This window comes from Erigeron canadensis, chromosome 3, assembly GCF_010389155.1.
Source record: "Erigeron canadensis isolate Cc75 chromosome 3, C_canadensis_v1, whole genome shotgun sequence".
NCBI lineage: Eukaryota > Viridiplantae > Streptophyta > Magnoliopsida > Asterales > Asteraceae > Erigeron > Erigeron canadensis.
Genome location: NC_057763.1, coordinates 20,108,382 through 20,120,325, shown reverse-complemented (window position 1 = coordinate 20,120,325; position 11,944 = coordinate 20,108,382). Strand labels below are relative to the sequence as shown.

At 34.9% G+C, this 11,944-nt stretch overlaps 1 protein-coding gene across 2 annotated transcripts; it reads right to left on the bottom strand.

Annotated features, from left to right (window-relative positions):
- Positions 1-1,801: 1,801 nt before the first annotated feature.
- LOC122594233 (poly(A)-specific ribonuclease PARN-like) lies at positions 1,802-10,629 on the bottom strand. Of its 2 annotated transcripts, none has more exons than XM_043766703.1 (8): positions 10,212-10,629; positions 8,851-8,981; positions 8,595-8,783; positions 8,037-8,149; positions 7,784-7,900; positions 7,489-7,603; positions 7,187-7,402; positions 1,802-2,606 (listed from the first exon to the last, which is right to left on the bottom strand). In XM_043766703.1, exons 1-8 carry the CDS (start codon positions 10,601-10,603, stop codon positions 1,978-1,980), a joined length of 1,902 nt encoding a protein of 633 aa, XP_043622638.1. In that variant the 5' UTR covers positions 10,604-10,629; the 3' UTR covers positions 1,802-1,977. The 2 variants fall into 2 exon arrangements, with proteins under 2 accessions (XP_043622638.1, XP_043622637.1); XM_043766702.1 differs by having other exon boundaries at positions 7,187-7,414; positions 10,212-10,618.
- Between the last annotated feature and the right edge of the window lie 1,315 nt (positions 10,630-11,944).

Genomic DNA, 11,944 nt, shown 5'->3' with positions numbered 1-11,944 from the left:
CATACACTTTTTGTTTCTCTTTTTATTTAACTAAAGTTGGGGAAAAAAACGTAAACTGGAATCAATATTTATATGGAGTCAATTTTCATATGTTTTTTCTTTAGCTTTTATATTGATTAAGTTGTAATATTGGTCATAAACTTTTTGTTACTCTTTTTATTTAACTAAATTTGAAAAAAAAAAGTAAACTGGAATCAATATTTATATGAAGTTAATTTTCATATGTTTCTTTCTTTAGCTTTCGTATTGATTAAGTTGTGATATTGGTCATACACTTTTTGTTTCTCATTATATTTAACTAAAGTTGAAAAAAAAGGGTAAACTGGAATCAATATTTATATGGAGTTAATTTTCATATGTTTTTTCTTTAGCTTTCGTATTCATTAAGTTGTGATATTAGTCATACACTTTTTGTTTCACAATTATTATTAAGGATAAAGGCATGAGAGTCTAACCAATCGTGACCAAAAGGCTATGTAATGTACCCATCTACTCGACTTATTATCTAGTGTAACCAACTATGTTTTTTGGGTTATGCAATGCAAGCAACCGGTTAGTTATCAACTTACCGGTTACCAGTTTAATTTTTATTTCTTTTTAATTAAAAAAAATGCCACCCTTAGCAATTTTCTTGTTTTAAAACTTGTTTGGAGCTTCTGGTGTTCGAAACCAGAATTTATCAAATCAACAACTGACTTTTGCCGGCTTTATCAATTGGAATTAGATCCATCCTCACATCCTTGCAACCTGGGATTTGATAACCTTGATCAGATTCTCGCTACAGGAAGCAAATGCGAAAAGATCAAGGATATTCTGGCCTCATAACCAAGCAAAATGTCATAGAACAAAACAACATTTTTTTCCAGCGAATCACCATTCTTTCCGGCGAGTGTTGGATTTGAAAACTTTTGGTCAGGGTTTGTGCGGGATCAATTTTTGAGTCGATTGGTGGTAGTTTCAAGTCTTAATTCGAAGAAACAACAAAGTTATCGCGATTTTAATTTTTCCGGCGAATCACCATTTTTTCAGGCGAAACAACTATGACCACATGTGTGTATAACCGGATGGAAACCTATTGTAGCAGGTTGCTTACATTGCATAACCCAAAAAACAAAGTTAGTTACATTAAATAGCAAGTCGAGTAGATGGGTATATTAGATAGCCTTTTAGTCATAATTGGTTACACTCTCATGCCTTTATTCCTTACTATTATTGTTAGATTTATATATCTTTAGACTACCCGTCCAATGGACGGACCTGAGCACTAGTTAGATATATATAGTGTATGCGCACTTTGCATACCAATTTTGATGTCTGAAATTTTAAAGAGTGGATGATGCATGATTGGAATAATGAGATTGCGAAGAGCTATTAAAAAGATTTAAAGAAGCATGCAATTCTGAGCAAAGAACATGGAGGGAAAGTTAAATCATAGACATGGTGTAGCAGAATGAAGAAGAGGGTGACCCAATATCAATTGAGACTCAAGCTTTTACTCAATATGCTTATGATGAATTTGACTCACCGGGATATTAAAAAAATCCCATTACCCAAAGACTAAGGGAAGAGAGGAGCAAAAACGATTGAGAAAAACTTCTGCTCGATGCCGGGTTTAGTGATTATAAAATCACTAGGATTTCCTAGTTGAAGTCCTTCAGTGAAGTCTAACCTAGACAACTGACACCGATATAGAATGAAATTCATCCGTTGTATGTTTCCTCTTCTTGTTTTGGGATCATTGTCATTGTTTACCATCCCCTTTCATGGTGTTCACAGTAAAAATATATGGTAATAGTCATCCTTGCATCTAATAAGGCTGCTTTGTTGAATTTGTTTAAATGTTAATCCGAAAAAGGATATAGTATATTGTATGAGCTTTATAACAAGTGAGAACAACAAATACCATTAAAAAAAAAAAAAAAAACAACTGTGGATCCAGATCTAACATCTACCTAGACTAAGTTACATTGTTTAACATCAGAGATCATCAAAGTTAATCATCAGGTCACTATTCCAGTATACTTCTTGAGGCTCCTTTGTATGAGCCTCCGATATCCTATCAAACTCCGCTAACGAATCAGCCAAATCTACACCTAATATCTCGGATTCACAAATTCGCTTATATGTGTCATAGCCTGCAGCCATCATCCCTTCTGCCGCCAGTTCCCTAAGCCCATCTCCAGAATCAATAGCATCAAGAAACCATTCTGACAGTCCATCTTTCCAGAACACAATAACAGCACAACTATTGTCCACTAGCCGAACATCAAAAGCATGATCTTCAGACAACAGATTGTGAGACTTAGAGAGCAAATTCTTCAATTTACCAGCAGATGTGCCACTTCTGAAACCCCAAAGGAAAACCAGATTGTTGATGCTGATTTTCATTGGATTATTAGTCCATATGCTGATGTCATCGGCCTCATCAGAGTCTTGGAAATTGTTGGAATCCGGACTGAAAACATTTGTGTAGCGTTTAAGAGAAGGCCCGTCAGGGTTGTGGTATTCGGCTTGTGGCAGGATCCTTAGGATGAAGCAGAGTTTAGCAAATAACTCGCTTATTCTCACCACACCATGACCATGATTCTTGCTTTCCTCCATGCTACCTGTTCAGACATACCAGTAGTTTGATAATAAGACATATAGCAGCCTAAGAAACTACATCAGAGTCATACTACTCTAACTAGCCTATGATATTTTAAGAATGTTCTTTTTAGTTTTCAGTCTTAAACCCCATTATTGAGTTCTTTTGGTTAGAGCTAATCCACCATATAATTTTTAGAATCAAAATCAAATTCTAGATGTTTTAGGTGTGTACTTTCATTAATAATTTAGCCTGCAGAAAATAAGTGAATTGTCCTCCATATATATCTTGAAATAAACTGCCAACTTCAAAGTTCTTTTAAAATATGTCAATTTGGGTTATGCTTTGTGATGCAGGAGACCCATAACCCAACCCGACCCCTTAACGGGTTTAGTATAAGTTATCTTTTATTTTAATACGTTATCTTTTTATTGGTTATCTTTTATTTTTATAGGTTATCTTTTTATTTGTAGATAATTATAGATTGATTTGTTTCCTAGTTTAATGGTGTTAGGATTAGTATAAATAGGGATCTTTGGTTATTGTAAAGTCAGCTGAATATTTTGAATTTATAAGAAAATTGACTTTTGTCAAGAAAACCGTGAACGTTTATTGTGATTGATCATCTGATTATCGTATTCGTAGAGTCGCCGAACGAGGCAACGAAAAAGATGGTCACGACACACGTGCTTGTGGAGATTGCTTCTACGGTAACCGTAGATCCGCCGACAGAGGCAACGAAATGGTGGACCGTGACCCACGAGATATCCTTGAGATCAAACGACTCCGAGAAAGAGTCCGAGATCTTGAAATACAACAAGAGATCAAATGGCTCCACCAGCAAGTCCGGGATCTCGAGTTGAAAAGTGTGATGCACCAAGCGGAAACCAAGTCAATAGCTATCGTCTAGGACGAAGGTGATGACGAAGAGGAGCATCCGTTCAGCCGTCACCCACCCTGGTTCTATGAACCTACCTATCCAGAGAGTGTATCGAAAGATGGACCCAAGTTTGATAAAGATGAGATGAACCATGATGAAGATGATTATTTGTGGGTGCAACAGGCTATTAATGGTGGTACCAATCCAGAAGATAAAGAAAAGAAGGCCAGAAACGAGCTTGAATTTTCATCAGTTCCTTGAGGCATGTGTGTTAAAAGTTTGAAGGATGGCCATACAATAGCCATGGACGGTGATTTGGTTTCAGTTCGGGATGAGAAATTATTTGGAGGCGATGAGTTTGTTGGATGTGGTGAAACAGTTTTGGACGTCACAATATTTGAGTCGATAATCATGTAGAGCAAAGACGACGATAATCTTTCTGGTAATTATAAGTTATTAAATTTGGATATTTTATATGAATGGTCAGCCACACAACATACGGATATACTTCCATCAAAAGTTGTTGCCGATTCCAAAATTTATGGACATACACATCTAAAAGATATCACAATTAATAAAAGTCACTTAAGCATGGATGAGAATGAGTGTACAACAGTTAGTTCATTTGATGTCTTGATGATATGAATTTTAAGAGGCATGTGGAAATTAATACAAGTGGGTCGATTTGGAATAATCTAATTGTTAGGGTGGCCAACATGAAACATGCGTCGATTCAAAAGAAACCAAAATGGAAAGAGAAACGACACGATGTTCCATTTGATCCGGGTGGTGGCTTTGGTTCGAAGACAAAACTCGAGGACGAGTTTTTTTCTAAGAGGAGGAGAATAATGCAGTCAAGACCCAACTTGAATGGCAAGATAGAAATTATTTTATCTATTAATTATATTTAGGAATGATTTGGTTTGTGTCTATCTTATATCACAGTTGCTAATTTAAGTCTTTGAATTATTATCCAAGTTTCATGCTTAACTTGTGGTAAGGAGCTCCTATTTATATATGGTTTCAAGTATTCTAGTTTAATTAGTTTTTGGAGTTTGAATGAAATAATAAACCATGAAGGTTTTGTTAGTCTTTGATTTAATCATTTGTTCTTGAGCCATTTGATTGCATAAGAAACTGCATCACTTTGTCTAGATGACTAGATCAGACCAAAATGGGTAAGATTAAACAAGGTACTCCTAATCCCCTATGCATACCTTTAATGCATAATGCCCATTTAAATACTTTTTGGGTAAATTAATGAGATAATGACCTGTGGATGTAATGAACTATGTCAAAATGTTTATCTTGTGTACCGATCTAATTGGGTATCTATGCAATGTAATGAACTCATTATTTTGTCCACTTTATGTAACAGTTGACCGGCTAAATAGGTAACCGCTTACCATCCTCCTTTGGAGTCTGATGTGGCTGGTGACTCACTTATCTGTGCTTAGGTGGTTGATGACATGGCTACATAAACTAAGAATTTAACATATATATTTCTTGGTCATCATCAATTCACATGACTTTTTCTATTAATCAAATCTCATTCTTCTCCTGTAATGGCTGAGATGTTTTTGTTGCAGCTCCGTTCTTCTTAATCTTCTTATAAATTGCCGCACCATCTTAACCAAGGTTGTAAATAACATTCGGCGGTCAACCACCTTTAAGATTAAATCTCATTTCACTGAGTAATAACAACATTATAACGGAGACTAAAATATAAAGGAATTTATATAAAAAAAATATATATATACTATATTCTGACAAATTTAGTCAAAAAAGATGTCTTTTGACCGTTATTCGACCGTTAAGCTTTGTTAAACTCCGCTAAATCCGTCATATGACAGTGAAATCCTGTTATTTGACCGTTAAATTCCGTTATAACGGTCATTAACGTCGTTAAATCCGTTATTTGACCTTTATTGACTCAGACCTTCAAATTTACCCTCCAACCCCCTTAACGTAATGCCGGACCTCCGTTACCTTTATAACGGCCCTTAAGGCCGTTATTTACGACACTGATCTTAACAACATAAAACTCCCACAGTGACACCCACATGACAAACGGATCTATGGTGGTGGTACTTTGTTTCTTCTTTCCGAAACAGGTGGTGCGTGGCTAGTAACTCCGGCGACGGCGAACGATGGAAGCACGTCGGGGATGTGAAAAGTTTAAGTTAATTGGGTTTTCATTTTCTGTTGGTGCAATTCGAAAATATGATGAATCTTCTAAGTGATATGCTATCCAGAAGGTGTATTGACAAAGACGACAAAAGTGGCGGTAACGACGGCGGCAACGGGAAGTTTGTTTTTAGTTTCCTGGATATGTATTTTTCGAAGGACAATTGGGTTTAAAATTTCAATCTTTAGGAACTTTTGGTAGGCAATTTCATCTTTAATCTCGTAAAAATAGACAATAGAAATCTAGGAATAAAAGAACTCATCATGAATTAAATTAGGAAAAGAATTATATATTTTTCAGGTTGATATTCAAATTAATCATAAAGGTAAAGAATTATATATCAACTCTAAGTTTGGAAGGCAATGATGTGGATTATGTTCATACTTTCTATATTTACTCCGAGAGCCCATAATACTTGAAAAATTGAAGCTTAGGGGGGACTGGGGAGGCCAAAGTGTTGTTCATTATATATTATATATTCAGGTTTGGTATTTGCGTTTAGATCTATACTTCATGTTATATATGTGTTTGATAATGATATTTGGAGCTTTGGTTCTTTTTGTGTCCATATAGATTTGGTTTCGATGTGTTTCTTTGCCGGCAAATTTGGGGATCAAAGATGTTCACGGGAAAAAATTAGAGTTGTCGGAAGAAGTTCGTCGGAGAATATGACCGGAATTTGAAAGCCACCAGAAGTCTATATAATGTAATGAACTATGTCTTAATGTCTATTGCATGTAAGATACGTGACATCCTACATGGCATCAACATGTGACACGTAAGCCGTAACCAGGTAACTTACATAAAGTGGACAAAATGATAAGTTAATTACATTGCATAGACACCCGATTAAATCGATACATAACATAAACATTTTGACATAATTCATTACATTCATAGGTCATTATCCCGTAAATTAATTATTAATGAATAAAAATACTTTGTAGCCTATCAAAACTAAATGTTTTGAACATAAAGTGTTTCGAGTCAACCCACCCGTTTTGAACCATACCTAATACTACATGCATATTGCCAATTCTAGTTAAATGCACGGCCTTTGGATACGAGGAAATGTCAACAACAAAATGGTAGACATACATAAACATTTCTTACAAAAACATTTTTGCATCTAATGTGATACTTCATATACGTTTTACGGGAAAAGGAGATACTTCATATATGCTTTAAAGTAATGGAAAGGACAAAAAGATTTATTTTCCGGAGACCGACCCACACCTGACGGCCCCAGGCCCAACACATAAAAGGTAAATCAAGATGGCAAAGCGGCAAGGTGATAAAGTGGCGGGTTGAACGCCTGACCTCATTTTATGGAAACGGCATCCTTTTGACTAACTTAGCATATGCTTTAATCTAGATAAGACATCTATGATGCTTAAACAGATAAATATAGGAAGGGGGACATTTAAAGTGTCTTAAAGCATAACTTGTATAACCAATGACCAAGTATGTGAAGTTACTAGCCAAAGATTATGACAGGAATACATGAGAGTGCAGGACCACAAGATTGACTAACCTTTTTGAGGAATCACCATTTTAATAGGTGCAAAGAAATTTCTTTTCAAGTAAGACGTAGCTGCAGGTAAGCTGCTATATTTAGTTAGAGGGCTGATTTCCTTCATTAGATGATTGACGTCAAGTATGTCAGGGAAGGCTGAATGCAGCGAGCTTGTGAACTCATCCATCGTGGGTGGGAGTGGATATAGAAATTTGGAATGTATAAATGTAAAATCTGCATGAAACACTGAAGCTTATGAAGGGATCAGAATTCTTAATAACTGGGTAAAAAAACATAAGAACTTTTATATGATGATATACCATTGAGTAAGTTGTGGGCAACTATAGGTTTCTGAGAAGCAGAAATAAAATCAATCACTTCTCGAAAGCCACACAGACGTCTGCTTTGTTCCTCTTCCATGTTTCTAAGCTCTTTCTACAATTTATAAGTCAAAATTTTATTCCATCAACAACTGAGCATAAAAATATAGACGTAGAAAATTGCTGGGTCAAAGGGGTCTCACAGCTGCAATAACACATAACCAATATTGACCCAATCACAAGTATATGGGTAGGAATTGTCACCCTTCAATAATAATCACCAATGTTATGATACCTTTAAAAGTTCCCTATCTTCTTGTGAACTTGTCAAAACAACCCGAACAAATTGAGTTCCTCCTCCTTTTGAGGTGATTGCCAAAGGTACAACATTTGAATAATGAGACTTCACCATCTGTAAACAGGTAATCCCATATCTCAGTATAAGTTAAGTTGAAGGTACACATGCTCAGTATAAGTTAACTTCAAAAGAGTAAACAGGTAATCCCATATCTCGAAAAACTTCGTAAGTTATGTTACTAAGAGTTGACCTCAAATACGAGCTGTACTTGACGTTCGCTGCAAACATCTATATTTAAAGATGGTCTTGATCCATACTCTTCACCTCCTAATATAAGTCTCCTAAGAGAACTAACTAAAGCATCTGCGGACAAGAAGAAAAAATTCAAATGTAAAGTAAAGTTAAAACTAGAAAAAAAAAAAATGCCACCAGTTAGGCAGTTACTTATATATTGATTGACTTGTGTTAACTTTCTAGTGAGTGGGTCAAATAAAACGGTATACCTAACAGGCAAAATGATTGATAGTCACCCAAAGACTGTTTTTTAAGCATAAAATCTCCGTAATTGTCTTACTAAATATATATTTTATTTCTGAAATGCTTTCGTAATAACAGGTAACACACTGACTATCTATGAGTTGTTAAAGGATGAAAATGCTGCTGGGTCAACACAGCACGGCCACGGCCCGGCGCAATTCTACTAACATAAACAAGATTTTTCAATACCAACTCATTTTGACCCATTACCCACGACACACTCATCTGGCCGCCTCTGGTGTAAAAGAAGTGAAATAAGATAGCATTTCACCTTCAGATCTCATGTCTGAACGTTTACAAGCACTGATCCAGTTCCGAACCCTGGATTTAATCCTTTCAACAAACACATTATCTGCAACTGAGCGAGTGGTTGAAGGTTGGACCGCATAATTACTTGAAACTGGATTTCCTGTCAAATGTTTTGCCGCTGTTTCTTGTGCTCTGGACAAGTATGATATACCTTAAAAAGGGGAGAGTAAAATCAGAAAATTGGACCATATTTACCAACTACAAGTGTGTTGTCTTACCATCATATATGCAAACATTGAAATCAAAATCTTCTTTAGCCATTGAAGCTATATACGATGGTTGGCATGAAAAGCTATAACATGGCATCCCTAGTTTTAGCTCATCCCGTGGGAACAAATGGAAGTTGAACCTGCAAAACAAGTAAGAGAATACATCTTTTTTCAACATTCAAAACGATCCATTGCTTACGGATAAATGCCAAATCTATCGTCTATTCAACCTTCAAACAGATTACTATGACCTTTACGTTATTTGTCTAGGATCAAACAGCCAAACATTGTTTTAAGTCTGGTTATTCAATAGTGATCTACCCATTTTTTAACAATGCTAATAATCACAAGCAATCCTAGCTAGACTAAACACTATCACTTGTCATAACTTAAACTCAAAGTAATCATTACTTTTGATATGCATCAATCTTTCAAATTATCAGGAGTCAAACCCAAACTGACTTAATGTGTACACTTCTAGCATTTATAGTTACTCCTGTTAATACATTAAACTTCACAATATAAGCATACTAACCTAGCCATTCAGCAGAAAATAAAATGTAACTTATGTTCTCCTACTCTGCTGATCCACACATCATACATCTAAATCCTTTATCGTTACTGCTGTTATTTTTGTTTACCTCCCTAAATGAAGTAACACAAACAATCTGTTTAAAAACAAAATCAGTTCTTTGAAGTGTTTGTTTTGGTTCATTTGAACCTAAACGAACGAACATGAACAGGAACAACCCTTGTTTATGCTTGTTTTACAGCCTTAAGTAACACATATAAACACATATACAGAAACCCAACTGGGAGGCGAGCTTATTGTTCTCTAATAAGGTCGCCGAAAAATTTGTACTTTCACTATCTAAATCAAATTATAAACCATCACCAAGTTCAAGTTGGTCTGGTGGCATGGCGTTCTGTTTCTTCAACAGGACGACTCGGATTCAAATGCTACCCATGGCAAATTTAAGGGTGGCCAAGTATATGGTTTAACCAGCAGGGCGACTCAGAAATTAGTTATTTTACTAAATTCTATATCTATATCTATAATTCTATCTATACTTCTATATCTATTCTATATTATAGAGCAAATTGAGTTTTTGTTGAATTTTAAGTTTCAAACTTTCAACCATTATGTTTCAACAATTCATCAAAACCACATTACATCAATAACCTACACTACTCACCGCCAAATCCACACGCTACCGCCACACGCCACCACTACCCGTCACCGCCGCCATTACACCGCCCCATCGAGCAGGAACCGTTATAGTTTATTTCTAAAATAACTAAATATGTATATTATCCAAATGAGTAATGTGTATAATATATAATATATATATAGACTATGCATGACTTACGGGTGAGCAATAAGCTTATAATGATTAGCATCAGCCCTAATTGAAAAAGGGCAAACAGCAAACTGCAAAATCTGAAATCTTTCAGCAGCATATTTAGCTTTCAAGTATGCGATTTCAGCCGTGTCAAAGGGCAGAATACGATGCCACGGCGACGAATAACTACCCGTTTTCTGCAACGAAACCGCCACGAAATCGGAACCGGATATTTGGGTTTTAAGTTGGGATAGTGAATCGGAGAAATTGGATTTTGTAACTTGTTTTATTGGCCGGTGGGTAGGCGTTTGTTTTTGGTTGAAAAACTTGGATGTTTCACTGCACAAGAAGCGCCCTCTTCGCACCATTGGAAATGGCGGCAGCCAATGGTTCAGAACCACATTTTTTTGCTTATACATTGCATTTTGTTAGTTATTGCGAGTGTTTTTCCAGTTTGTTTATACCAATTACCAAAGACTAATTTCATTATCTATTAATTCTATTCTCTAACCTTCCATTGGTTTTAAGGCTAATTAGGTAAGAGGATAAATTATTTCTCATATGAGAATATATGGTTGTTATATATTTTAGTTTACATTTAAAAAAACTCACGTGATAATTTTTTAATTCATAAATTTGTGAAGTTTAATTATTTCTTTATTATATAATAATAGTTTTATTTTGTTTAAGTATATGATAACCGCACACTAATTTTTCTCGATTTAATGTTTTGGCGAAAACTATAGTTTATAACTAGCTACAGCTTTAACCTTAACCACTAGAAGTAGCTTTTATTTATTTTACTTTTAGCATAAGTGATATAGTAGTTGTAACTATAATTTAAGGGAAAAAAAAACATTTATAACACATAAAATTACCATCATATACGTATTAATTAGTAGTCATTTATTCATATACACAAAGTGAAATATATAAAACACAAAAAGTCATTTATTTTGTATATATGTATCTTATCTTAAATATATTTAAAATTGTAAGATTGAAATCAATGCTAAAGATTTAAGAATTGATTAGGGTGTTTATGATTTTACTAGGCTTTTATGAATTTACTGCTTGGAGTGTCTCTGTTTGGGTTAACCGGCAGTTAATTTAAGGATAATGATGCAATTATTATTTGATGGTTATTGATATTTACTAATGATGGACGGATGTTTTTAAATGCAAAAACCAAAGGTTTCAAAGTGATATGTATTCTTTAATTGATTGTGTGTTAAATGCCTGTAATCTTCATAAATAAATCAGATTAGTAAATTATATATCTGATTTTATTCAATTGTGTTTGAGTTTTTGGTTCAATAAAGAGTTCCATTCAATGCATTACTCAAGAATTGTTCATCAATCGATTCAACTCTCCACCTAATGATTTCATTGTATACCACCCCATTTTCGATTCTGATGCGGTTTTTGTTCACATTCACATATTAGACTTTTTTTTCCTTCATTTTTATCTGGTATTCTTTATGTTATCTTCTCAATTCTTTTAGCAGGTTGCAACTAGGGCTCTGGTCGCTGAACTATCATTCACAAGGCTGAGGTATGTTTAACTTATGATTTTAGGCTCAAATTATTATTTGAAAAGTTTAACCATACTGTCTCTTATGCACATCAAGTATTTGTGTTTATGCCTCTGTGAATATTTTGAAATCCTTATTTATTTGATCAATTGTTCATGTGTGTTTGAAGGGTAGATCAGATTGTTCGGTGAATGGGTTAAACCGGGCTGGGTAGTTGATCATAAA

What these genes read in the sequence shown, in the direction of transcription:
- LOC122594233 (XM_043766702.1), bottom strand. Translation starts at nt 10,603, where the DNA reads ATGTATAAGCAAAAAAATGTGGTTCTGAACCATTGGCTGCCGCCATTT. An exon ending in CAATGTTTGCATATATGATG is followed by an intron (nt 8,784 to 8,850) that starts GTAAGACAACAC and finishes CCCCTTTTTAAG; the next exon opens with GTATATCATACTTGTCCAGA. An exon ending in AAGATAGGGAACTTTTAAAG is followed by an intron (nt 7,604 to 7,783) that starts GTATCATAACAT and finishes TATAAATTGTAG; the next exon opens with AAAGAGCTTAGAAACATGGA.